Source organism: Girardinichthys multiradiatus, chromosome 3 (assembly GCF_021462225.1).
Source record: "Girardinichthys multiradiatus isolate DD_20200921_A chromosome 3, DD_fGirMul_XY1, whole genome shotgun sequence".
NCBI lineage: Eukaryota > Metazoa > Chordata > Actinopteri > Cyprinodontiformes > Goodeidae > Girardinichthys > Girardinichthys multiradiatus.
The window spans coordinates 27,513,752-27,537,954 of NC_061796.1; the positions used below are offsets into that span (position 1 = coordinate 27,513,752).

At 40.4% G+C, this 24,203-nt stretch overlaps 2 protein-coding genes across 2 annotated transcripts; one reads left to right on the forward strand and one right to left on the reverse strand.

Annotated features, from left to right (window-relative positions):
- Positions 1-818: 818 nt before the first annotated feature.
- Positions 819-10,149, forward strand: znf687a (zinc finger protein 687a). Its single transcript, XM_047360547.1, has 11 exons — positions 819-1,042; positions 1,431-3,282; positions 3,558-3,819; positions 3,933-4,093; positions 4,543-4,727; positions 4,910-5,086; positions 5,170-5,332; positions 5,431-5,652; positions 5,769-5,881; positions 8,304-8,406; positions 8,503-10,149. The coding sequence occupies exons 2-11, from the start codon at positions 1,447-1,449 to the stop codon at positions 9,124-9,126; spliced, it is 3,846 nt and encodes a 1,281-aa protein (XP_047216503.1). The 5' UTR covers positions 819-1,042; positions 1,431-1,446; the 3' UTR covers positions 9,127-10,149.
- A 337-nt stretch (positions 10,150-10,486) lies between these two features.
- On the reverse strand, positions 10,487-24,090 carry otoa (otoancorin). The gene is made up of 29 exons (XM_047360548.1): positions 24,031-24,090; positions 22,908-22,984; positions 22,743-22,813; positions 22,258-22,279; positions 21,946-21,994; positions 21,551-21,689; positions 21,119-21,172; positions 20,832-21,025; positions 20,620-20,753; positions 19,634-19,752; positions 19,401-19,525; positions 18,206-18,311; positions 17,886-18,101; positions 17,635-17,805; positions 17,382-17,522; positions 16,947-16,996; positions 16,634-16,754; positions 16,420-16,538; positions 16,184-16,325; positions 15,874-16,067; positions 15,705-15,795; positions 15,468-15,591; positions 14,885-15,084; positions 14,398-14,547; positions 14,178-14,320; positions 13,436-13,572; positions 13,259-13,356; positions 12,277-12,436; positions 10,487-11,169 (listed from the first exon to the last, which is right to left on the reverse strand). The coding sequence occupies exons 2-29, from the start codon at positions 22,963-22,965 to the stop codon at positions 11,087-11,089; spliced, it is 3,411 nt and encodes a 1,136-aa protein (XP_047216504.1). The 5' UTR covers positions 22,966-22,984; positions 24,031-24,090; the 3' UTR covers positions 10,487-11,086.
- Positions 24,091-24,203: the final 113 nt, after the last annotated feature.

Genomic DNA, 24,203 nt, shown 5'->3' on the forward strand with positions numbered 1-24,203 from the left:
ACTACAACTCTAACATTGGGAAAATGTGCCACAGATATTACAAATATTCTCCATGTAACATTAAGGGTTTTTATAGGTATTATTATCCACAAAGTCACTGTTAGAAGTTGTAGAGTGACATTAAAATCATCACGTCCACTCCATATCATGTTGTTCACACTGTTTGTTAGTTCTGTAACCTATTTGATGAAATATGTTGGTATTGAGTTATTACCTCATGGCCACTGTTTTGCAACCAGGTACAATAAGACCAATCAGGTGCATAGTGTGATTAAGTACCAACCAATCATGACCAGCCATGCGTAAAGTATCGTTACAAAATAAAAGTGCCACAAATTAAAACATCATTATGAAATACATAAATAAATATATCTTGAAATACATAAATAAAATTCAAAGTAAATACATAAGAGTAGACTTAAACTTTACTGTCATTTAACTGGACATTCACAATGTACATTTGAGCAAGATTTTGTTGCAAGGCTTAGAATAACAGAACAAGTGAAAGCAAGACAGTATAAATATAGGCTATATAAAAAAGAATAAAAAAATATATAAAAGAACAGAACAACAGGAAGAAATGGTAATTGTAACAGAGTGACCATCTGAAGTGACCAGTGCATGTTTTATCAGTCTATTGACTTATAAATCTTAAAATAAACGACAAAATAAACTAAACATTTATATATTAATATTAATATTTATTTTGTTTCATTACATGGTTACATTTATTTATTTGATGGAATATTTACGAATAATATATGGATAATAGTATTATTTATTTCATTTGAAATGAAACGGCTCTCCATTCAACTTTACAACACTAATAAGTTCTTCCTCTACTTTATAATCAATATCTGCATCTGTATTTGCATACATTGAAAGAAAATGAAGCTAAATACCAGTATGATACCGTTTGGTACAACGTTCATGACTGTAAACCTGTAGCTGTCGCTGCTGAGAACCGACTGTCGCAGAGTTTTTGACGGAAAACTGACGGGACCAACAGGAAAAGTCAGGAACCAACTTCGCCAACCGTCAGGTAGCAATAATATCTCCAAGCTTGGTTATGGTGAAAGCACAGCGCGCATTTAAATGGATTAAATGAGATTGTAATCATCCGAGCGTTTAATTGGTCAAATTAAAGCGTTTTAACGGTTCCGGGGCGTTAGCATGGGATGCTAACTGTTAGCGGCTAACGCTGCTAGCTCCAACTTGTTGCAGCTAAAGTTTGTCTGCCTCTGACTTTTAGCTGTTAGTCATTGTTTTTATTCTGGATCCGTTAAATATTTGCATGCAAATAATTTGCAGCATGCTTTGGCAGTTCAACCATTTTAATCAATCAGCTGCTCGGTTTTAACTCATTATTAAATTAGCAACTGTTAGCCGAGTTCACGCTGCCATCACTGACTCAACGGCTACCTCTGCAGGTTCTGGGACTTGGCGATGGGGGACATGAAGACCCCTGATTTTGATGACTTGCTAGCGGCTTTCGACATCCCTGACATTGACGCACAAGAGGCGATTCAGTCTAATCCCTCCGAGCAACGGGATGCAGGGGGTACTAATGCACCTGGAGGAAGCAAGAGTGGGACTTCCTCCTGCTTCCCCAACTCTGAGCCGCCTGTGGTCAGCGTCATTGTGAAGAACACGGTTCGGTCCGAGTCTTTGGAGGAGGAAGAGAGGTCTGCCAGGGATAAAACTGATAATCCTTCAAGCAGTGCCTTAGCCTCTCAGGTTCCAGTCAAGTTAGAGGATTTTACTTCACAGCTGGAGCCCAAACTGCCTGCCAACGCTGCCATGGAGCCTCAGATTACCAATGGCTTTGAGGAAGCTCAACCCATCAATCAGGGGCAGGCCAGCACACAACCATGGCCTGAGCCTCCTTCTTTCAGCTCCACGCTGAGTGATAATGAGGGAGATGAAGGAGCCGAACCTACCACGGATGTTATTAACAGTTTGTCGCCCCTTCTGTACTCGCAGTCTTCAACAGCGGCTGGTGCTATCCCATCATCACCTCGGTCCCCACCTTCTTTAACCCCTCAGCCTTCTCTGGGGGGGAAATCTGTTAATCCTTCTTCTCCTCCTTTGCAACGAAACGGCAGCATGACAGATGAAACCAAATGTGTTGCGGACATGGATGAAGATGAGTCCGATCCAGACTTTGAGAGTCCACTGGTGATACAGGAGAGCCCAGAATCTATGATGGCCTCCCCTCCAAAACGCAAACGGCTGGAGAAATTACATTCTGATCTTCCTCATATGTATGAAAATGCATTTTCTCTTTTTCCTCAGCCTCCTAATCTCTCTGCAAAACCTAAATCTCCAAAAGAGGAACGCGAACATCCTTTCCAACCCAGCTCTTCCTCCACAGCTCCACAACACCAGACCCTATCTTCCATTGGCACAAACCCGGCGGTGCCCAAAGAGGAGAAATACCCAGAGCATGTGATTGATGAGAGAGAGTCACCTGAGAGTCCACCTCCCAGTGAGACGGGTCTTCTGTTGAATAGACGCAGTAGCCCTGATTTGGGTTCGGCTTCAGACCCAGATCTGAATCAGGAGAAAGTCCTCCAGAAAGAGCCGCATGCTGAAGCTGAGCGCAGAGAGGAGAACAAATCTGAGGAAACCGAAGATGTCGGTGAAAAGATGATGGCAGATAGAGAAAAATCAAAAGAGAATTTCCATGCTGGCAGCGAGCACACAGAGACGCCATCTCCACCGAGACCACTCAAAGTTAAAATTAAAATGCCAACTGGCAGCATCACAAGGACCGTCACTAATCTGGCTCCTAAAAGAATAACAAAAGCCTCCATGAAGGACGCAGAGAGCTCGAAACCGTCTCCAGAAAACCAAACCGTAAAATCCAAAAAGAAGCTACAGCAGCAGACGGATTTACCCACAGCAACACGAGTAGGTGTCAGTACAGTGAAGGAGAAGAAGCAGAGAGTGTCCCCTACAGCTGTGAGCATCACAAAAACTGCAACGCTGCCATCCGTCTCCCCCCCCCCCTCCAGGGCCAACCCTGTTGCAATCAACCTCCGCAGCCTCGGTCAAAAAACTCTCAACAGTGGGATCACCCTGCCGGCACCTCTAGCTCCTCAAACCAGCAGCAGGCCGGCTTCTATAGTCAACAACACTGGGGCGATCATTTCGAAGAGTCAGACCAGCCTGGTGGAAGCCTTCAACAAAATCCTCAATAACAAAAACCTTCTTCCCAGTTATAAACCAGACCTTAGCTCCCCAGTCCCAGTGGAGTGGGGCATTTCCCTTCCTGCACAGGTGAGCTTTCACTGCTTCATCATCAGCGAATTCATTTATAAATATATGATGTTGTTTTTGGTCTTTCTAATTTTCGAAATATTTTGAGCTATGAGCTACGTTAGCCAACACAGATCGTGTTGGCTAACGTAGTGTATTGAAGTTTATAATTTGGCGTTTCTGTATGGAAATAGGTGGATGTCGTTCTGTGACAACATATTTTTATGTTTATATTTTTCTTGGCGAGATGTAAAAATCATCCATATCTGATAGAGAGGCCATTTGGTTTCCCGCAGGGTTACCGCTGTCTGGAGTGTGGCGACGCCTTCGCTCTGGAGCAGAGCTTGGCCCAACACTACGGCAGGCGCTCGCTCAGGATTGAGGTGACATGCAATCACTGCGCCAAACGGCTGGCCTTCTTCAACAAGTGCAGCCTGCTGCTGCACGCCAGAGAGCACAAGGAGAAAGGCCTGATCATGCAGTGTTCACACCTGGTCATGAAGCCCGTACCTGTGGAGCAGATGATCAGCCAGCCTGAACCAGCAGCTGCTGCAGGGGGTGAGAGGAGGTTTATTTTATTATCCTTTTTTTTTTTAATTACTCTTTGATGCCACTATTGTCATATTTTTCCTTTATGATCAAGTCTGGTTTCTTTATTTTTTCTTTTTTAGGCCAGGTCACCTTAAAGCCATCACATAATGCTGTAGCTTCCAAGAAAGAAACAGAGATGCTGCAATACACAACTAATAAATGCTCTGAGTGTCAGACTCAGTTTGGCAGCAAAGAGGAGCTGTCCGGCCATTTCCAGGAGATCAAGCCAGCTAAAAGCAATGTAAGTTTGCTTATGTTTTTGGTCAGAAAAGTGTAAATATATAATGAAAAGCACGGTTAGTCTTTGTGAATGGTTGAAAAAGCACTCCGTGAACAAAAGCGATAGTAAAACAATGGTGGGGATGCGTTTCTTCAGCAGGAACAGCAGAGCTGGTCAAAGTACATAGAAACATGGAAACAATGTACTGTTTTATTTTCTTTTTTCAAATATGCAGCACTTTGTGTTGGTCTGTTACATGAAATCGCAGTGAAGTACGTTGATGTTTGCGTTTATAATGTGACAGAATGTTAAAGATTAAGGGGTTTGGATGCTTTTGGCAGTGTAAATCCATCATCTATCTCTGACCTTTTAAAAAGATTCAACATTGTTAGAGGAGGTAAAGTTGACTTCAATGATATTATTTCAGTTTTACACCTGATTCTTATGTATTTCCTTCCTCTTACCTGTAGTCTTGCACAGAGTGCTCTCCTCCCATGCTCCTGCCCAACAGCTGCAGTGCTGCAGCCCACCAGCGCGTCCACCAAGGCTCCCCGCCGCACGTCTGCCCAGAGTGCGGGGGCACCGCCAAGCAGCAGCTGCTTCAAAAACACCTGCAGGAGACCTGCTTGCACTTTTCTCGCCGCATCGGCTACAGGTACGATATCTCTGTGTAGTTAAACAAAGCCTTTCTGGGTTTCTAAACTATCGCATAAAGTTTTGTTTTCATTTCAGACGCATTTAAGGAATTGTGAGGATTCGCTTTTTCAAGGGGTGTTGTTGCTGATAAAATACAACTTCTGACACGTTTCTCAGTCACTTTAACGTTGCTCTGTGCAGATGTTCCAGTTGCCTGGTGGTGTTTGGGGGGCTGAACTCAGTGAAGTCCCACATCCAGCAGGCTCATTGTGACATGTTCCACAAGTGCCCCAGCTGCCCCATGGCCTTCAAATCTGCCCCCAGCATCCAGAACCACATCTCAGCTCAACATTCAGACCTCACTGATGCAAAGGCCATGTAAATACAGTTCATTTATGTTCATAAGCACACTAAGCAGTACGCTGTCTTTATTCATTGTAGTGTTTTATAACTCTTTACAGGCTGATTTATAAATGTGTCATGTGTGACACAGTTTATACTCACAAGCCGCTACTGTACGCCCACTTTGACACTCATTTAACCAATCAGAAGGTGCACGTGTTCAAATGCCCTGAGTGCACCAAACTGTTTTCTCAGAGGAATTCCCTCCTGGATCATTTCAAGGTACACTTCCATATGTTTTAAGGTAGCATCACAAAAAAAATCTCCCTTAGGCATTGTCTGACTCAGTTGTTTGATATTTCACACGTTCTCCACCTTAGACCCACAAGACTTCCACGTTAAAAGAAGAGGTGCCGTCAGTTCCAACCCCTGCCTCACATTTACCTGGGAAATTGGAGAGCTCAGAGGAGGAATGGATGGATAAAGAGAAAGTCAAGACTGAAAGGATGAAAGCACCTACAGTGTGGAAATGTCGCTCCTGCAACTCGCAGTTTACAGAGCGGGAGGAATACATCGCTCATATGGGCGAACAGCACGCCAAGGTCAGGGAAGCATCTGCTGCCAAAGACTTGCAGTCTTACTAAACTTTTTTTGGGTGTTAGACAAAGCTAGAAATGAACTGATATACACATATGATTTTTTTTTCTATAATGTTTAGTTTCTGAAGAAGTTTCCCTGCAACAAATGTGAGAGCTCCTTCACCACCACGTCCAGCATGAGGCGCCACATCAGAGATAAGCATAAAGCCTTGAACCGGGGCTTCCGCTGCCAGTGAGTTCACAACTGTGCCCTGCTTCTGCTTCATCCTTGGTGGGACGCAACCCCGTTTCCAATGTTCGGTTTTATTTACTATGTCAATGTTCCTCCCATTTGTGGATCAAATATGATTTCCAACTGTGATGAAGATGTTGACGACCAGAACGCCAAACAAACTACAGCGTGCAGATTTTAGAGCGACATATGCTGCCCTCTGGATAAGGCCTTTCAGAAAAGCTTTGTACAGGGGCATCTTTACAAATTAGAAAGTAATCAAAAACATATTTTATTTCAGTAATTCAAATAAAAATAAAAAAGTTACTGAATAAATGAATTTTACTGTAATAGAGACGATACATTTTGACAGAGCTCCAGTTAGACGTAGCTTTTAGATGACGTCTCACTGCAGTCGATGCCCTCACCTGACACAGGTGACCGTGTCCAAGAGGCTGAAGGTCAGAGAGATGGAAGCCAAGATGAGGATGAAGAGGAGGCCGAGTAAAGCGTTCATTTTTTGGCAACTCATTCTGTCATCGCAATATTTACCGAGAAGATTATCATCATATGACTTTCTAACATCTTGTCCTAGTTCCAATATGCAGAGTGCAACTGATATTTATTTGCATGATATTTATATTACCAACAAGATAAAAATTACATTAAACTATAAAATAATACATACAGGTCCTTCTCAAAATATTAGCATATTGTGATAAAGTTCATTATTTTCCCTAATGTCATGATGAAAATTTAACATTCATATATTTTAGATTCATTGCACACTAACTGAAATATTTCAGGTCTTTTATTGTCTTAATATGGATGATTTTGGCATACAGCTCATGAAAACCCAAAATTCCTATCTCACACAATTAGCATATTTCAACCGACCAATAAAAGAAAAGTGTTTTTAATACAAAAAACATCAACCTTCAAATAATCATGTACATTTATGCACTCAATACTTGGTCAGGAATCCTTTTGCAGAAATGACTGCTTCAATGCGGCGTGGCATGGAGGCAATCAGCCTGTGGCACTGCTGAGGTCTTATGGAGGCCCAGGATGCTTCGATAGCGGCCTTTAGCTCATCCAGAGTGTTGGATCTTGAGTCTCTCAACGTTCTCTTCACAATATCCCACAGATTCTCTATGGGGTTCAGGTCAGGAGAGTTGGCAGGCCAATTGAGCACAGTGATACCATGGTCAGTAAACCATTTACCAGTGGTTTTGGCACTGTGAGCAGGTGCCAGGTCGTGCTGAAAAATGAAATCTTCATCTCCATAAAGCTTTTCAGCAGATGGAAGCATGAAGTGCTCCACAATCTCCTGATAGCTAGCTGCATTGACCCTGCCCTTGATAAAACACAGTGGACCAACACCAGCAGCTGACACGGCACCCCAGACCATCACTGACTGTGGGTACTTGACACTGGACTTCTGGCATTTTGGCATTTCCTTCTCCCCAGTCTTCCTCCAGACTCTGGCACCTTGACTTCCGAATGACATGCAGAATTTGCTTTCATCCGAAAAAAGTACTTTGGACCACTGAGCAACAGTCCAGTGCTGCTTCTCTGTAGCCCAGGTCAGGCGCTTCTGCCGCTGTTTCTGGTTCAAAAGTGGCTTGACCTGGGGAATGCGGCACCTGTAGCCCATTTCCTGCACACGCCTGTGCACGGTGGCTCTGGATGTTTCTACTCCAGACTCAGTCCACTGCTTCTGCAGGTCCCCCAAGGTCTGGAATCGGCCCTTTTCCACAATCTTCCTCAGGGTCCGGTCACCTCTTCTCGTTGTGCAGCGTTTTCTGCCACACTTTTTCCTTCCCACAGACTTCCCACTGAGGTGCCTTGATACAGCACTCTGGGAACAGCCTATTCGTTCAGAAATTTCTTTCTGTGTCTTACCCTCTTGCTTGAGGGTGTCAATAGTGGCCTTCTGGACAGCAGTCAGGTCGGCAGTCTTACCCATGATTGGGGTTTTGAGTGATGAACCAGGCTGGGAGTTTTAAAGGCCTCAGGAATCTTTTGCAGGTGTTTAGAGTTAACTCGTTGATTCAGATGATTAGGTTCATAGCTCGTTTAGAGACCCTTTTAATGATATGCTAATTTTGTGAGATAGGAATTTTGGGTTTTCATGAGCTGTATGCCAAAATCATCCGTATTAAGACAATAAAAGACCTGAAATATTTCAGTTAGTGTGCAATGAATCTAAAATATATGAATGTTAAATTTTCATCATGACATTATGGAAAATAATGAACTTTATCACAATATGCTAATATTTTGAGAAGGACCTGTATTTAGAACACTGATTGTAATGTAAAAAGATGACTAATTTTAATCTGATTTTGTATTTATTGTGCCTTAAGCAATTCTATTACAGTTGCCGTCATAAACACTAAATCATATAAGTACATATAAATGGGTTTGTGTGATTTTTCAGATTTTGTTCTGATGGTAAGAAAACCTTCAGCAGCAGATCGATGTTGGAGAGACACATCCAGATGAGACACAACATAAACAGCCCGGGTCAGGACTCTCTGATGGTGAGCTACATTCACTGCTGGACCTCTAATAGTAAGGCAAAGCTGGAGAGATTTAGACTAAAAAAACTAAATATTTGTTATCTTGCTTGCACACAGGGAGCTGATGAAGCTGACAGTTCTTCAGAACAGGACAACAGTTTGGTGGCCCGTAAGAGACGTCGAGCGGCCATGAAGACGGAGGACGGAGAAGCAACAGACAGAACGAGTCCGGTAAAGAAACTACGATCATCTTCCTCTGCTCCTGCTCCTTATACTCCACCCGAGTCTGGGTTCAGCTGTGCTCCCTGCGGCTTCACCACGGAGGACAGCCCAGCGTTCCTGGAGCACATCAGCCAGCACAGGCGAGGGGGGACAGAGGGCGGCAGTCTGCAGTGTCTGCAGTGTGGCGCCTGCTTTACGTCCACGTCCTCCCTTTCCCGCCATCGCTTCATCATTCACAAAGTCAAAGATGCTTTCAGCGACAGCCAGCAGATCCTCAGCGTGCCTCTATCGCCCTCTGCTGGAAACATCAAGAACCACGATGACAGGAGCTCTCTGAACGGTTCTGAACCAACTTCACCCTCCAGTCAATGTTTAGCAAGTCAGGGGAAGGAAGAGGATGGACCGCTGGCCTGTAAGGTGTGTGGTAAACACTTTGAAAAAGCAACAGATCTCAACACACACTTCAGAACTCATGGGATGGCTTTTATTATCGCAAGGAATGCCGGGAAGACTACCTAGAATGGGTAACAGACAGGTAATAATTAAAAATAGCAGTGCCTTTTAATCCTGTCATTCGTGTGCAGGCCCTGCATCTACGCACTAAATCAACCAAAGATTAATTCGAAGTTTATAAAACAGTTAAATGTGCCTGACTGAGAAAAGCCTGATTCTCAGGATCTGCTGCTTACTTTCTGTGTTTCATCAGGATACTGATCTGATTTAACCTCCTGTTCACTGCTGTGACAAAATTCACATTAATCATGTGCCTGTAGAAAACTGTGACTGTTGTATTAACGCAATCCTGCTGTGATCATGAAATCAGCTTCACTTCATGTTTGAAAGTACTGATGAAACGTGTTCGTTCTGAGCAACTTCTCGGCCACTGAGATTCATCTACAGCCGTCCTCTAAAGTCGGATTTAAAAATCACTGCAGCTGTTTGAATTTAAACCATTTTCCAAAGCATGTCCTAAGTTTTTTGTTTCTACGTTTCATGATGCATTAAAGCAGGGTTTCTCCAAAATTTCAATTCTGAGCTTTTATTTTGCAGACTTCTGGATTTTCTGACAGTTTATGCAACGCTTTGGACATTTACATAGAAAATATTTAACTTGTTGGGCTGCATGTTCCATAAATCATGAAACAACACGGTTCTAAAGTTAGCTACTGTGGCAAAGGGCTGCTTCACTTCTATTTAATTCACTTCTACTTCAAAGTGTAATATAATTCTGGCCTGGATTATTCTACACTAGATGGATACTTTGTGACCCTTTGTCTACAAATATTTTTTTTTAAACGTGTCAATGCTTAAGCAATAGTGTGACTTGTAGATTTACTATGTGAAAACCTTGAAAAATGTTTAACACCTTTTTAAATTGAATGTACTTTCTGTAAGATGAACTGATGTAGTATAGTATACAGATACAGTATATCTTCTCTGTGAGCTGAAAAGGGAAGGAAATGTATTTGTCACATAAGTAAATGTTTCTGTAAATCTTACAGAATACTGTAAACAAAACATTAAATGTTTCTCTACTTTTTATGCTTTTAGTAAATTGTTTTTCTTGAGTTTGGGGCGTGTGTAAAACATCATCAGTGTATGACACCACATCAAGGCAAAGGTTATTTCTGAATAGAAACCTCAGCTGTGTTTTGGTTGCCTGAAATGATTTACCTGTTTTCTTAGCCATCATGACCTCCATCAGCTTGGCTGCTGTAAATGAACTGGTTGCAGTTTGTTTTCCTTTAGCTTATTTAATTTAGTAGCTCGGATTGATTTCTGATCAACTTCATGGGAATATTTCTGTGCTTCCACCAAACTCCATATTACATCAACAAAATACTTTCTAATTTAAACATTTTTACATGAAAATAAAAACTGGCTTCAATTAACTTTTATTCTCAAATGTTTTTGCTCAGATAATTCTCAGATCTTTATTGAATTTTATCCTTTGCCTTCCAGTATTTTATCAATATATTCCTTTCCATTCTAATAAAATATGCTCCCTCTTGAATAAATGTTTAATGAAATATTCAAAGCTAATCCGATAAAATTCACTGTAACCACACCCTTACAATCACACAGAGTCAAAAGATGTAAATCTTGGCTACAAACAGGACCAGTCTGGAAGAATCACATGGTACCGAAGTCCTTTGGTTTGGCAGCAGGATGCGTCCAATAAGAAACAGAACAGGCCTCATGAAGGTGGACCGTCCTTCTAGATCCATTCTAGACAGCATTCATTCTATTAAAATATGCTCTCTTAAAATATACATGTGATAAAATGTTTAAAGCTTAACCATAAACCTTACACAGTTTACAAAGTCATTTTTATAAAGTATTTTAAACACAGCGTAAAATAATCTAAGGCTTAAGTACAATGAAGATAAATATAAATATATATAGTGAAAAAGTGCTGACTGAGGATTGCTCCTGGTGAGGTTCCAGCTGGCTTTGCAGCAGGAAGTGATGAATCCATTCACAGCAGAAGGAATCCAATGAAGAGAAACAGGACAGGCTTGATGAAGGTGGACATTCCTTCCAGACTTGACACAGGAGCTCCTGGACAGAAGAATGAAATGTGGTCGACATGCAAACATTTCTCAGAGACGACCTTTACAGCTCAAATAGATTCCTAATAACTCCTTCATATGAATCCGCATCAGTCCCGTCACAGTTGAACTGTTTTAGCTGTTGATGCTCTATTCAAACTGGTATAGCTGCAGAAGTGTTACAAACCTTTGTCCATTAATCAGGACGTAAGGTTGCAGCCTAACTTCAGCATAAATTCACTGTTTTTGACCACATGCAGCAGAAACATAGGGTGCAATGTTTACAGAGACAAATGAAATCAATTTGATTTTTTCTGATGATTAAGGTCTTATTACAACAAATAATTTTAAACGTATGATCCTGTCTCTACCAGGTTCTAAAGTTATTTAAATATAACCACACAAAACAAACTCCAGCATCCCAGTTTTGTTTCAAACAAGGTTGAACGTCGGTACGTAAAATATGTCAAACGCTAGATTAAAAAAGACCCCAGGAAACACAAAAAATAAAACCACAAAAACAGAAAGCCTTAAAAACAGACAAAAAAAAAACCCCAACAAATCAACTAAATAAAAAAACAAGAAGGTAAAACCAAGAATTTTAAGAAGGTAAACTTTCTATATTTTATGGCTTTACAAACGTTAAAGTTAGACTGAAAATGATGATCAACACCAAACAATGCTAGTATCTAGTATCATGATATGTTTTTATTAAACATCTATTATCTCTGAATTTATTTCTTTTGGAGTTTTCTGGTTAGCAACACAGTATTTGTTCAAATAGACTAGAAATTGTGTGTAGATAATCTAAATATTTAAAATGTCCATCTTTTAGATCGTGAACCAACTTTGTTGATAATCAGACCATGATCGATATAAAATCTGAAATACTTTAGGTCGTGACGATGCAGACGATACATTTACAATGCCACACTTTAGGCCTTTTAGGATAACTAGCTATTGGAAGATTCTGTGCCATACTTACTTTCTCAACAAAGTTTTTCTAACAGTAAGTAACTTTGCAATGTTTTAGATGTGATTGAATGATGAACTGAAGGTATCATGTAACAACAAAGAAGCACCTGAACCCTGTCACCCGATGGCACCTTTTTCTTACCCGATGCTAAAGCCTGGGTCTGCTTCTGGTCCTCCTGGCCGCCGGTGGTCGCCTTTTTAAGAATGCTGAGTTGTTCCTCTGTTAGCACTGCTCGCTGTTCACTGGTCACCATGGCGGCGTTGTCAGGACCCAGAGCCTCCAGCTGAACAACAGAGAGAACCTGAAGGGAAAACAGTAAGACTTAACATTTACTCAGGTTGTACCAATAATTGTCCAGTAATGAAACAATATTCAGCTTTAATTAAAAAAAAAAAAGGTAAAGGGTGCGATGATGACGCAGGGGTAGAGCGTGTGACCCATGTACGGAAGCTCCTCGACGCAGCCTGTCACGGGTTTGAGTCCCGACCTTCTGACTTTTGCTGCATGTCTTCCCCTTCTCTCTCCACCCTATTTCCTGTCACTTCACTTTCAAAATAAAGGTCAACAGTGCCATAAAATAATAAAACAAACGGCTCACAGCTGGTGTTGGATGATACTCTGACAGAGAACAGATACCATACCAACTTTAGTTATAAAACACTTTATACACCGACAGGACCAAAGTGCTGTACACAATCATAAAAACAATGCAAAATGGAAAGAGATTGAATATAAAATACATTTTAATGTACAGACACAATAAATCAAGTAAAAACATCTCAGATTTTGCCAAACGTCAAAGAAAAAAGATGGGTCTTAAGGAGTGACTTAAAAACAGTGAGTGAAGAGTCTTATGCCCAAAGGAAGATCATTCCAAAGCTTGGGAGCTGCCACAGAAAAAGCACGGTCCCCTCTGAGCTTGCATTTTGTTTTTGGCACCTTCAGGAACAACTGTTCAGCTGACCTGAGGGAACGTGATGGTGTGTAAGAATGTAACAGCTCAGACAGATAGGGAGGGGCAAGGCCATTAAGAGCTTTAAAAGCAAATAAAAGGATTTTAAAATGAATCCTAAAATGTACTGGCAGCCAATGTAAGGAAGCTAGATTAGTTGAAGCTACTCACAGCAAAGTTCTGAGGAGGAATTTGGGAAATGCAGCTCTTGCTGATGAATGGGAAGACAGAAGGGCTCAGGGAGGCCATTTCAGATTGATTCAAACAGGCTGATGGGGACAAAGCAACAAGTATGAATGTAATTGTTTTGGCTTTTGATTGGTTAGTAGGTAGGTGAACTAATCATACCAATAATGTTGTCCAGGTCAGAAACCTGAGCCTCAGTCCAGTTGCCGGGACCTCCAAACGCAGAAACAGCAACATTTTTCAGCTGCTGTAAGACCTCAACAGGACACTGAAGACCATCCATGGAGCCCACGGCATCGCTGTGATGAAAACACCGGCATTACTCCAAGAACCTGAGATAACACCCTCAATCCACACGCAACAAGTAGTGATACAATATTTCATTTTGTACCACAAAAAGCAGATATCAAGAAAAATTTGTCAACACGAATCCCGCTACTAAAGTTCTTTACAAAAGTATTCATACCACTTAAAACCTTTGCAATTTTTGTCAGTCGACTTTAAACTATTGTATTTTATTGGGATTTTATGCAACAGACCAACACAAGTAGCACATAATAGTTAAGAGAGGAAAACGAAGAATAGTTTTTCAAAATATTTTACAAGTAAAAGTCTGAAAAGTGTTGTGTGCATTTGTATTCAGCTTTTATGGGTCACTATTTTGTAGAGCTACCTTTCACTTCGAGTACAGCTTCAAGTCTTTTGGGGTTTGTCTTTAAGAGTTCAGAGTACACATCTAGACACTGGAATTTTACCTTTTTTTTTTTTTTGCTAAATAGCCTTAGCTCTGATTGGAAAATATCTGTAAACATCAATTATAAACTCCCACCACAGGAGCGAAAAATGATTTCATTTTATTCAGTCATAAATCAAATGACATGGTAGCTGCGTTAGCTACACAGACCTGAAGGCACCCACGCTGAGCTGACCGATCTCGCTGGAGTTGAGACCACAAATGAACCGGCTCAGCTGAACCATCTCTGCAGATCCCAGCAGCGCCGCTGTCAGGTTGTTATATTTAGCAACACCCTTCCAGACTGAAGGCAACTATTGAGACACAAGTTGTAATGTGATTAATACAGGGGTACTAGTCGCAGTCGAGTGGAGCGGTATCTACAATTCACCTGTGAATTCTTCCAGCCACAGACAGCGATTTCATCCAGATTTTCCAGAGACAAGGGAAGCATTTCCAGCTCGGAGTTGGAGAAGCTCTGAGTAATACACCCCAGCTGAATGATAATACTCTCAGTCATACTTGGCACGGGGCCAAAGACCTGCAGTAAATAAACACAAACACATTTTCTTTAAACACAGTAAGTAAAAAATATATTTCTTCATTGTAACAGATTAAGCCTTAAAAAAGTAATGACTTTTAGAATTCTTCCTAATCTTGATTCAAATTTTTTACTGTCTGCATCGTTTCTGGTTCAGACATAAAGAAGTTTAAATACTGCAACTGGTAAAAAAGTCTTAGATGTATTTTGTGTATTTTCTCAAACAAAAAATGCAATAAAATGACAACAACAAGATGCTAGAAAACTTAAAAAACTTTAAATGAAATAAAATCACAGAGCCCTACACAAACAAGACCGGTTGTTTTGATGACTGTACCTCAACTCCCTTTCTATAGAGCGCTCCCAGCTGGTCTGAGCTGTAATTAGGGACCGATCCGAGTATCTCTACAGTAGCCAGGAATGTGCTGTTTGACATCAGTTTCAGAGCCGCTGGTGTCCAGAACACGTTGTCCTGTCCCAGTTCTTCAACAACTGCTTCTGTAGGTTCTGTACTGTTGCTGGATGTATTACCACTGGCTGAGAAAAACAGATACAGTAGTAAACAATAATCATTGTCATTTTACAGAATTATTATTTTATCACCATTATTTTGTGAGTGAGTGTTTCACATGAGGGGGATGAGGAAGGATTATGTCAGAAATAGGAATCCAATAAGTGCTGCAGAAGCCTGTTAATACCTAATTCATTCAAGTCAGGTGTATGGCAGCAGGGTTCAGTAAGCAGTGCTGCTGTTTCTATGAAGCCTCTAAACAAGACCACACGCTTTTAAAAGCATGTTTAAATAAGTAATAGTAACAGTAGAGGTCGGTCACATGTTACATTAAAAGATTCTGGTCCAAAATTAGGCGTCTTTTTCAGAGATTGTCTTCTACCAGAACCTAAAGATATGTGTTTCTTACCTGCTCTCCTTTTACGTGCTGTGCTTGAGGTAGTGGTGGTAAAATTAAAGATCTTCTTTTTAAGTACATCTGAAATCTGAGTAAGGCGCGGCTTCAGGAAAACAAGAACGTCCTTCATCCAAGGCTAAAACGGCACAGAGAAGTAAAACATTATTGTTTGTGGTAGTGACATAATGCTAAAAACGAGGCAGAGAGAAATATAGAACATAAGGATGTATGACTACAGCAGATACATACTTTATTTGGCAAAGTGGAGGTGGCATTGTCATCCAACAGAATGAGGGGACCCAGTGATTCCATGGTCTCAGCTGGCCAATCAGAAGGACTCCTGCAAGCAACAAATGATCCTACATCAGACTCTCCTCCCTCTGAAGCAGCTCCAGCATTCATTGAAAGCTGGACCTACCCAAACACCTGGCTGACCAGTTGGATCAGATCTGCCCTGTGAGGCTGAGGAATGTGCTCGCAGGAAGCCATGGCCTGGAGGCTGAACTTCAACACTTCAGGGGCCATGAAGCGCAGCATGGGGGGTTTCAGCTCACACAAGAGTGGACCAAGCCTTGATAGATCTAAACTGGTCAATCCAGAGATGTTGTTTCCCTGAAAATTCACAGGTAGCTGTTACTGAGTAATCTCACATCTTAATTCCCCCAGCAAACATATTACTGAAATTCTGAAACTGAATTATATAAGTAGATATGTGTGTGTGCATATACACTGGGCAGGCAAAGCAGAGCTCTTTCGGTGAGTGCGGGACGTGATGGGGCTTGAGGAGGCAGGGAGGTCAGGTTGGCTGTTTCCAGCTTGTCGAGGAAGACTTGGCACACAGAGTCAGGTAAATCCTTCACCTTTAAAGGCCTGGAATGAATGAAACACAAACAGATTATTTATATAAATAAAACAAAAACTTTTACAATGACCAAAAAAATTAACCGTGTTCTTCTCTGCTCACGGCAGATGAAGCAGTAGAATAGTGGGAATCCTCTCCAGCTCTGGCACAGTGATATTCTTGAAATAATCTGTCCTCTCTTTCTCCAAAGTGTTAAAAAACTTTCGAGCAGCACATTGTGCCTGAACAAACACAATACGTACACTGCCATTAGGTATACCTGATGACTTATGCATGTTTCAGTTCATAAAAACCTACCGTATCAGGAAACATCTACCTGGACTTTGGAAATCCACTGTGGATTCTCCGTTATGGACTCAGCCATATCCAGTATGTAGCTGCCATTAACTTCATCAATCATCTTGCATGTTATACCCTGGAGGACTGAATTCAACCTCCTATCACAGAAATAAAACAGTAAGTGTAAACCGTAATAAATGGAAATACAGAACCACCACTGGACCCAATTAAACACAAAAATCACAAGTGGTGTTCAATGTCAATGTATTTTAATGTAACCATGACTACAATATCCTTGGCCAAAGACAACTAAAAGACAACTGAAAATCATTCCTAACTATACGGTTTACCTGTACTGGAGCTTCTTTAGGCCATGCATCTTCTTTGCCAAATAGGCAGCCTAACACATCAAGGGAAAAACATAGCACAAGTTGTCAACACAGAATTGTCATTTTATTTTTTATTAGGAGTAAATAATCATAAACAGATAGTATGGCACAGCTGGGTAAATGTGGAGTTTCTACACATTTCTTATTACCAACTTCTATACATTTTCCAGACAAACTTGTCTAATCTTTAATGGATGGATGGGGGGATAGACAGGTGGATGGATGAACCAACAAACGGATAAACTGATGGATGGAACAATTAGACAAGTGGATGGGGCATAAATCCAAATACTTTTCCATTCTCTATTCTCTCTTTCACATTCATCCCCACTTGGAAAATAATCCAATTCCACACTTCTCTAGTCTCCATTAGAACCCTGGGTACATGTACATTACCTGTGGCAGACTCCAGGTTTTATTCTCTATTTGGTCTAAAGAGGTGATGTTTGCCTTTTCCAGATTCTTAAGAGAAACGCTGCGCAGCAAAGGGCCCGCCAACTTCTGCACCAGCTCTGAGGGAGGAATTTTCTCAGCCAGCTACAACAACAACAAAAAATCCTTCAAGAAATTGTCAACCTGACAAAATACTTCAAATAACTGATTTAAGAGTATAAACATGGCCTCTGTTATTATTTTCCTTCTTACTCACCCCCTGCAGCATGACCTTCAGCTGCCCCTTCCTCATTTGCTTTGAGATGGTCTTCAAGGTTTCTGTGTTGTTCAGGATATCCTGCGGTTTCACATTCCTTACAACACAGTTTGGCAAACCAGCTGCAACTGACTGAAGCTCCATCAGCTGCTGACCTGACAACTCATCACACTAAGAGAAATCAAAGTGAGAAACATATTGATGGGGAGGTTACAAATAAAAAAAGACAGTTGTCATCTTTCAAGGATCACCTTCTTCTCTCCCAGCTGTTTGTGGACTAGAATGCGCAGTTGGCTCCTGGACCATTTCACACTGGGTTCCAGGTTCTGAAGAATATCTTTGATATTTTTTGCAGAGAGATCTGACAGTTGTTTGGGTGATAGTAAAGTGACACTCCTGCCAAGGTCACGCAGATCTTGGGTTTTATTGGAACCGGTCATTACGTTGTTCACGAGGTCCTTCTTCAGCTTTGGTCAGAGGACAAGGACAATACGAAGCAATGATGAGCTGCATATTTGTCTCTTCTTCTTTGGAAAATGAAAAGAGGCACAGGAGGGAAACTGAAAGATACCTTAGCGACTGTGAGGCCGTCGCAGTCCTGTAGCTGAGAAAGGAGTTTCTTGCTAACGCTGGGAGTCAAGTTTGTAACATCGTAATAACAAGCCAGAGGGCCAAGCCTGGGAGGAGTCATAAGAGCCAGTGTCATCAAAGCAGTTTTCTTAATGTCAAATTATTACTTTTTCATCTCACAGCAAACCCACAGCACAAAGCATTGAAAATGTGTTCATACTCCTTAAGGTTTGTTTTAACATCATATTATAACCACAAACTTCAAAGTACTTTTTGAAGTGACGGACAAAAACGAAGTAGTGGATAATTTCAAGCAGAAAGAGCAGGATGGGAGATGTTTCCAAATGTATTTTTAACAAATAAAAATGAGAAAAATGTGACGTGCATTTCTATTCAGCCTTTTATTCTTTTATCCCTAAATAAAACCCAGATCCAAAAGTCAACTAATTAATAAGTAGAAAATATCTGTGTGTAATTGTATTTCAGTATTATTCCAGCTGTTTGAAGGCCCCGAAGGTTTGTTAGAGAACATTAGTGACCAAGGACCACAGCAAACAGGTCAGGGATGGAGTTGTGCAAATTTTTAAGCAGAGTTAGGTAATGGTTTTAAATATGCAAAAGCTTTGGGCATCTCACAGAGCACTGTACAACACATCACCTGAAAGTGGAATCAAACTGAAAGACTGAGCAAAGACAAGGCTAATCATAAGCTAATCCTGTTTGGGTGACACAAGTTAAAACAGTTGGGTGAATTTGTAGACGGGACAACTGTGAGCTGGTCATGCCACAAATCTGGCCAAGATTGTTGAACTGCAGAAAGAAAGCCATAAGAATTCCCTTTTGCAATTTACGTCAGATGAGATGATACCTGCCCTCCTTCCAACAGGACAAAGACTCTAAACATACAGCCAGAGCTAGAATGGAATGCCATAACCATGTGTTAGAATGGCATAGTCAAAGTCCAGACCTAAATGCAGTTGAGATTCTATGACAAAGACTTGATAATTGGGGTGAGGTGTATGAAACGTTTTAAAAGGCATTGTATTTAGGTAAGACAGGAAAGTGATAAAACTATCCAGCCCGTCGATTTCTATTTTGTTAAGAAATACTAAGTAGGAATATTGTGGAAAAGAAAAAAACCAAAACCAGTAGTTTAAATGAGTTAAAAACTTCCCAAAAATGAACAGATTACACACTTGTCAACATTCTCAGAGACTTTGGAGCACTCTTGAATTCTCTGAAGGAACTTCCTGCCCAGGCTGGGGTTCATCTTGGTCGTCATGTTGGACTTGAACTGGCCTGAGAGGAAAAATCCACACAGCTGGAAGAGAACATAAAGGGAACCAGTAGAGGCAGCTATTGTAAGAACTGATAGCTGGTAATCCAAGTTTTAAAGTTTTTCTTTGGCATTGTCTACAGGCCAACTTACAGCTTCTTTTGGAGAGGAATCTACATCAACTGGCTTCAGGCTGAAGATGTATGGCCCCACCATGGTCAGCGTGTCAGAATCCAGCCACTTAAGAGCTGCTGTGCAGGGTTTCAACATCGCTGAGAAAAAAGTTAGAGTTTACACAACCGCTGTTCGCTGTTCGTGCTTAAAACCGTCTAAAAGTAACAGTAATGGGGATTTCAGTGACCAGGAGCCTGATGTTTGCTTTGGAACTTCTTACACACAGCTATGTTTGAACTGTCAGCACAGTTGGTTTTAGGTTACAGCTTTCCAGTGAAGGAGACATGAGGCGTACGGGATTAGACATGCCCTAAGATTTGCATGCGTTCGTTGACTGAGTTTCTTTTTTAAGACTAAACACATTTGCTAAATTTCTTCCTGTGCATGTGTGGGTTCTCTCCGGGTACTCCGGCTTCCCCCCACAGCCCAAAGACATGCCTGTTAGGTTAAATGGTCTCTCTAAATTGCCCTAAGTGTGTGAATGAGTGTGTGCTCGGTTGTTTGTGTGTTGCCATGCGATAGACTGGCGACCTGTCCAGGGTGTACCCCGCCTCCCGCTCACCTGGAGATAGGCACCAGCTTCCCTGTGATCCACTATGGAAGAAGCGGTATAGAAAACGACTGACTGACTGACATCTTTCTATTTGCTTTGTACAATGTGTTCCTGTTTTTTCTCCTCATCTGTCTACCCCTGGATGTTTTCTAGAGTATCTTAGGGGGGTATTTTGGGTAGGGTGTTAATAATTCCAGAATAATTAAGAAGAATTTAGTTCTTCATTTTGTTTTACACATTTCCTCTTTCTGTTCTCTTCTCCTACCATTAAAATAGGTAGTTATTTTAGAAAAGCAAGTTCCTCCATGTAAATCAATGAACATTACGGAAAAAGATGTCGACAGAAAGGTTAAGAGATTATGTAAGATTTTATCGCAGAATTCAGTTTTTAATCAAACTTAGAATTTCCTACTTGACTTTGGGCCAGATGATGGCCTTGTTGTGCAGCTGAAGTTGTTCTGTAGAACTTGTTCTTTGGCCCAGTTAACCACCTCAACCCTTTGCTCCTCAGTCATGGAGGAGTACACTTCTTGCAGCATGTTCATCCTGGAGGAAAATGGCAGTTGTAGATTTAGGAAAGGCTTACATGAAGAAGATGGCAAAATGAACTCATATTATACTCACATAGGTCTCATGTTGAACGTGCCTACTCTGGCAGGGAGCATCATTCTTGCTGAGGGTATTTCTTGCAACACAGGTTTGGCAGCCCACAGCAGTGTGTTGTAGTCACTGGTGTTAAAGTATTTTTCACTCTGTGCTGTCAAAGTGGACCAGGACATAGCAGCCACAAAAGCTTTCATGTAGCAGCAGGATGGGTCCTGTGGAAACAAACAAACATCAAGGAGGTTAGACTGCTACAAACAGCCAGTGATTCCTAAATAGATTATAGTGTTTTGTTCTATTGTACTGACTGAGGAGTTCTTCATCATCTTTATAACAGCTGGAAGGTTACTGCAGTTCCACATCTTGTTTTTAAACAAAAGAAAAACGAGAAAATAATTTCATTATGTGAATGAAATGTATATATTATACAGTTAAAATCAGAAGTTTGAATACACTGTATAAAGAGACAATTGTTTTTAATGTGTAACATTAAATTTGGAGGAAAAAAAAGAGGAAGCTTGCAATCACAAGAACACCATCCATACTGTGACGTACGGGGGAGGTGGGAGCATGCTGTGGGGCTGCATTAGGGACTTGTGCATCTCACAAAAAGTATAGACTGAAAAAATATGTCAATTTTTACTTCTTACTTATTTATTTTTACTTCTTTTATGGTAAAGATAAAAAAAAAATTAAAAAAAATAGAGATGTTGGGTTATTATTGTTGGGTGTATTCACACCATGGTCTCTGCAGTACCCACGGGGAGTGGACTCTGTGGGTTTTTGTTTGTAGCCCCAGTGGCCATATCCAGGATATGGAGAAAGGTGGACAGGATGTTGCTGGACTGGTCAACGGTTCTGCCTCCTTCTACCAGGTTACTAAAACAGAAAACAAGAACGGAAATAAAGAGAAAATCAGGTGAGCAGAAAAGATTTCCAATGCTAAATATTCCAGAAAAAAGTTTTTTTTTTCATTGATTTCAAGTTAATTGGTTGAAAATATATGATTGCAAGGATTTTAATCTTTAAGAACATCAGAAGATCAATTGTTTTGTGTGTTCTTTAAATCCCAGCTATCAGTTATCTCATGTAGGAAAAAAAAAAACAGATGGGAGATTCATACAGTTACATTTACCTGTTATTGAAGATAGTCTTCAGCAGAGTCATCTTAGGCAAAGGGCATCCTGTAACAGCAAATCTCCACATTTATGTGTTGCACAATGAAAAAAAAACAGTGGTGCATCAGCTGTGCAAAAATATTGTAATTGTCGTTATGGACCAGAACCTAGTCCCTGCACCTTCTCTCACATTCATATACGTCCCATTTGGATTTGTGGTGTTTCTTGTTCTTTTCACTACTTAAACAAAATCATTTTTTATTTGAATGTCTTCCGACCACATTTTAAGAAAATGAGTTGATAACAAACTACAATGACAGTTTCCTCACCCATGTCGTAGCATTTCGTCATCTAACAAAAGAAAACAAAATGAATTTATTGAGTATTTCCAGTATTTGATTTTGAATATCCACATTTAAAATAACTGGGATCAAAACTTTGACATAATGTGCTTTAAACACTATATACATTTGTAATTAGGAAATTATTGTATATTTAAAAGGCTGTCAAGTCAAAAGTATATTTAAAAAAATAGATAAACCACTTTCTTTAAATTTGGTAATACCAAAAACTAAAGAAAAAAACAAACAAACAACAAAAGCCCACAAATAATATGTCTTAAAAAACATACTTTATGAGTAATATCCCAAATTGGAATAATATTTTAAAACATGATTCAGGTTCAGGTTTCAAGAAATTATAATCCAGCATAGCTCAGGTCCATTTCTCAGCAACAATGAGACAAAGTCAGTTCAACTTAACAAAAATTCTTAAGAATATTTCACACTGAAACCTTTTTATTCAGATTTCTTACCAGTTTCTTAGTGCTGAATGCAGTGTTATCTGCAAACGTCGCACCTGGAGGCCCAGCTGGACACACAGCAGCTATACAACAATATAAACACACTTGTCAATGCAAACTGTTACAAACTAGTGTGTTTGAAAGCAGTCTGAATGTTTGTGATGGTTTGTTACTAACCAAAGACTGTGCAGGCCATAATGAGCGCAAATAAGCGCGCTGTTCCATTTCCAGACATCTGGGAGAACTCTGCCTGTCTATTTGAGATGATGCAAGAACATTAACATTCCCACATATGTCAAATGGTAAAGTAAGAGAAAGAATCCTTCAGTTACATTTACACTTTCATTGCATTTCTTCCATGATGTAAAGCAGGATCCTAAGGATTTTTTATGGGTTCATAGTTGCTATGGAACCCGTCTCCAAGCGGGTCGCCTGCAATTCACTGATAAACTTCCTCCTCTGAGGTTTTTGTAATCATACCTCCCTCCCTGGTAACCCACCATGTTACTCACCCTGAGGGATACTTTAGGACATTGGAGTGAACAACATAGAGCGAACAACAGATTTGCAATGTAATTATGTCAGCTTCTCTTATCTTGAACACCATCGTCTAAACGTGTTTGAGTTATTTTATGAGGTAGCGTGCTCAGTCCATTAAATTTGCAACTTGGTATTTGTTTGTTTTCCTGTCATTTGACTTTCAATTTAAATAATTCTAATGATCTCAGGAAACTGTACAGAAGGACAAAAAGGACAACAACTGCGTGTTTACTGCAGACTCCAAGTATTATGTACTTCTTCCTAAAAAAGAATTTGATGTAAATCTACTCATTACCATGTATATTTAAATCCATTGAATAATAACATGCAAACGTTGCCTCTGTACAGATTTCATCCAGCTACAGTAAATATTGCAGATTTTACAAAGAATAAAACTAGTATAGAACTTATTGGTTTCTTAATTAAAGGTTAGTGTCTACCTAAAAATTATATGTTGTCTTTATTGTGGATCTTTTGAAAAACAAAAATCGTTTCTGTATAAATGTGTTATTACTAAAAGTTTGTGTCATCTTTCCCAACATTATTTCAAATGAAATTATTTCAAAGCAGTATTGACAGAAACAAGCAAAGATCTTGCTGAACAGAATCATTTCTGAATAAATCAGTTATTACATAAAGATTAGTTGACTTCTTCCCTGTAGATGTTTTACAAAATGTAATAAAAAGCAGGAGGCAGAGGAAAAAAAAGCAAAGATCCTACTGAACGAAGTGATTTCTGTTTAAATTAGTTATTACTTACTGATTATCGGTCTTCTTCTGTGTAGATCTTTTGAAAATAGACAAAGTGAGAATGTGCGCGCTCTTCTCCTGCCCTTATCCCTCGTCTGATATGAGCCGGATGGGTGTCTACCTGTCCCTGGCTTATTCAAAGCAGGTGTGACATTGTGTTATTTATGTTGGGGGGTGGGGGAG

What these genes read in the sequence shown, in the direction of transcription:
- znf687a (XM_047360547.1), top strand. Translation starts at nt 1,447, where the DNA reads ATGGGGGACATGAAGACCCCTGATTTTGATGACTTGCTAGCGGCTTTC. An exon ending in CCCTCCTGGATCATTTCAAG is followed by an intron (nt 5,333 to 5,430) that starts GTACACTTCCAT and finishes TCTCCACCTTAG; the next exon opens with ACCCACAAGACTTCCACGTT. An exon ending in AACCGGGGCTTCCGCTGCCA is followed by an intron (nt 5,882 to 8,303) that starts GTGAGTTCACAA and finishes GTGATTTTTCAG; the next exon opens with ATTTTGTTCTGATGGTAAGA.
- otoa (XM_047360548.1), bottom strand. Translation starts at nt 22,965, where the DNA reads ATGTCTGGAAATGGAACAGCGCGCTTATTTGCGCTCATTATGGCCTGC. An exon ending in AACAGCTGGGAGAGAAGAAG is followed by an intron (nt 17,806 to 17,885) that starts GTGATCCTTGAA and finishes GATTTCTCTTAG; the next exon opens with TGTGATGAGTTGTCAGGTCA. An exon ending in GTGGCTGGAAGAATTCACAG is followed by an intron (nt 14,321 to 14,397) that starts GTGAATTGTAGA and finishes GTGTCTCAATAG; the next exon opens with TTGCCTTCAGTCTGGAAGGG.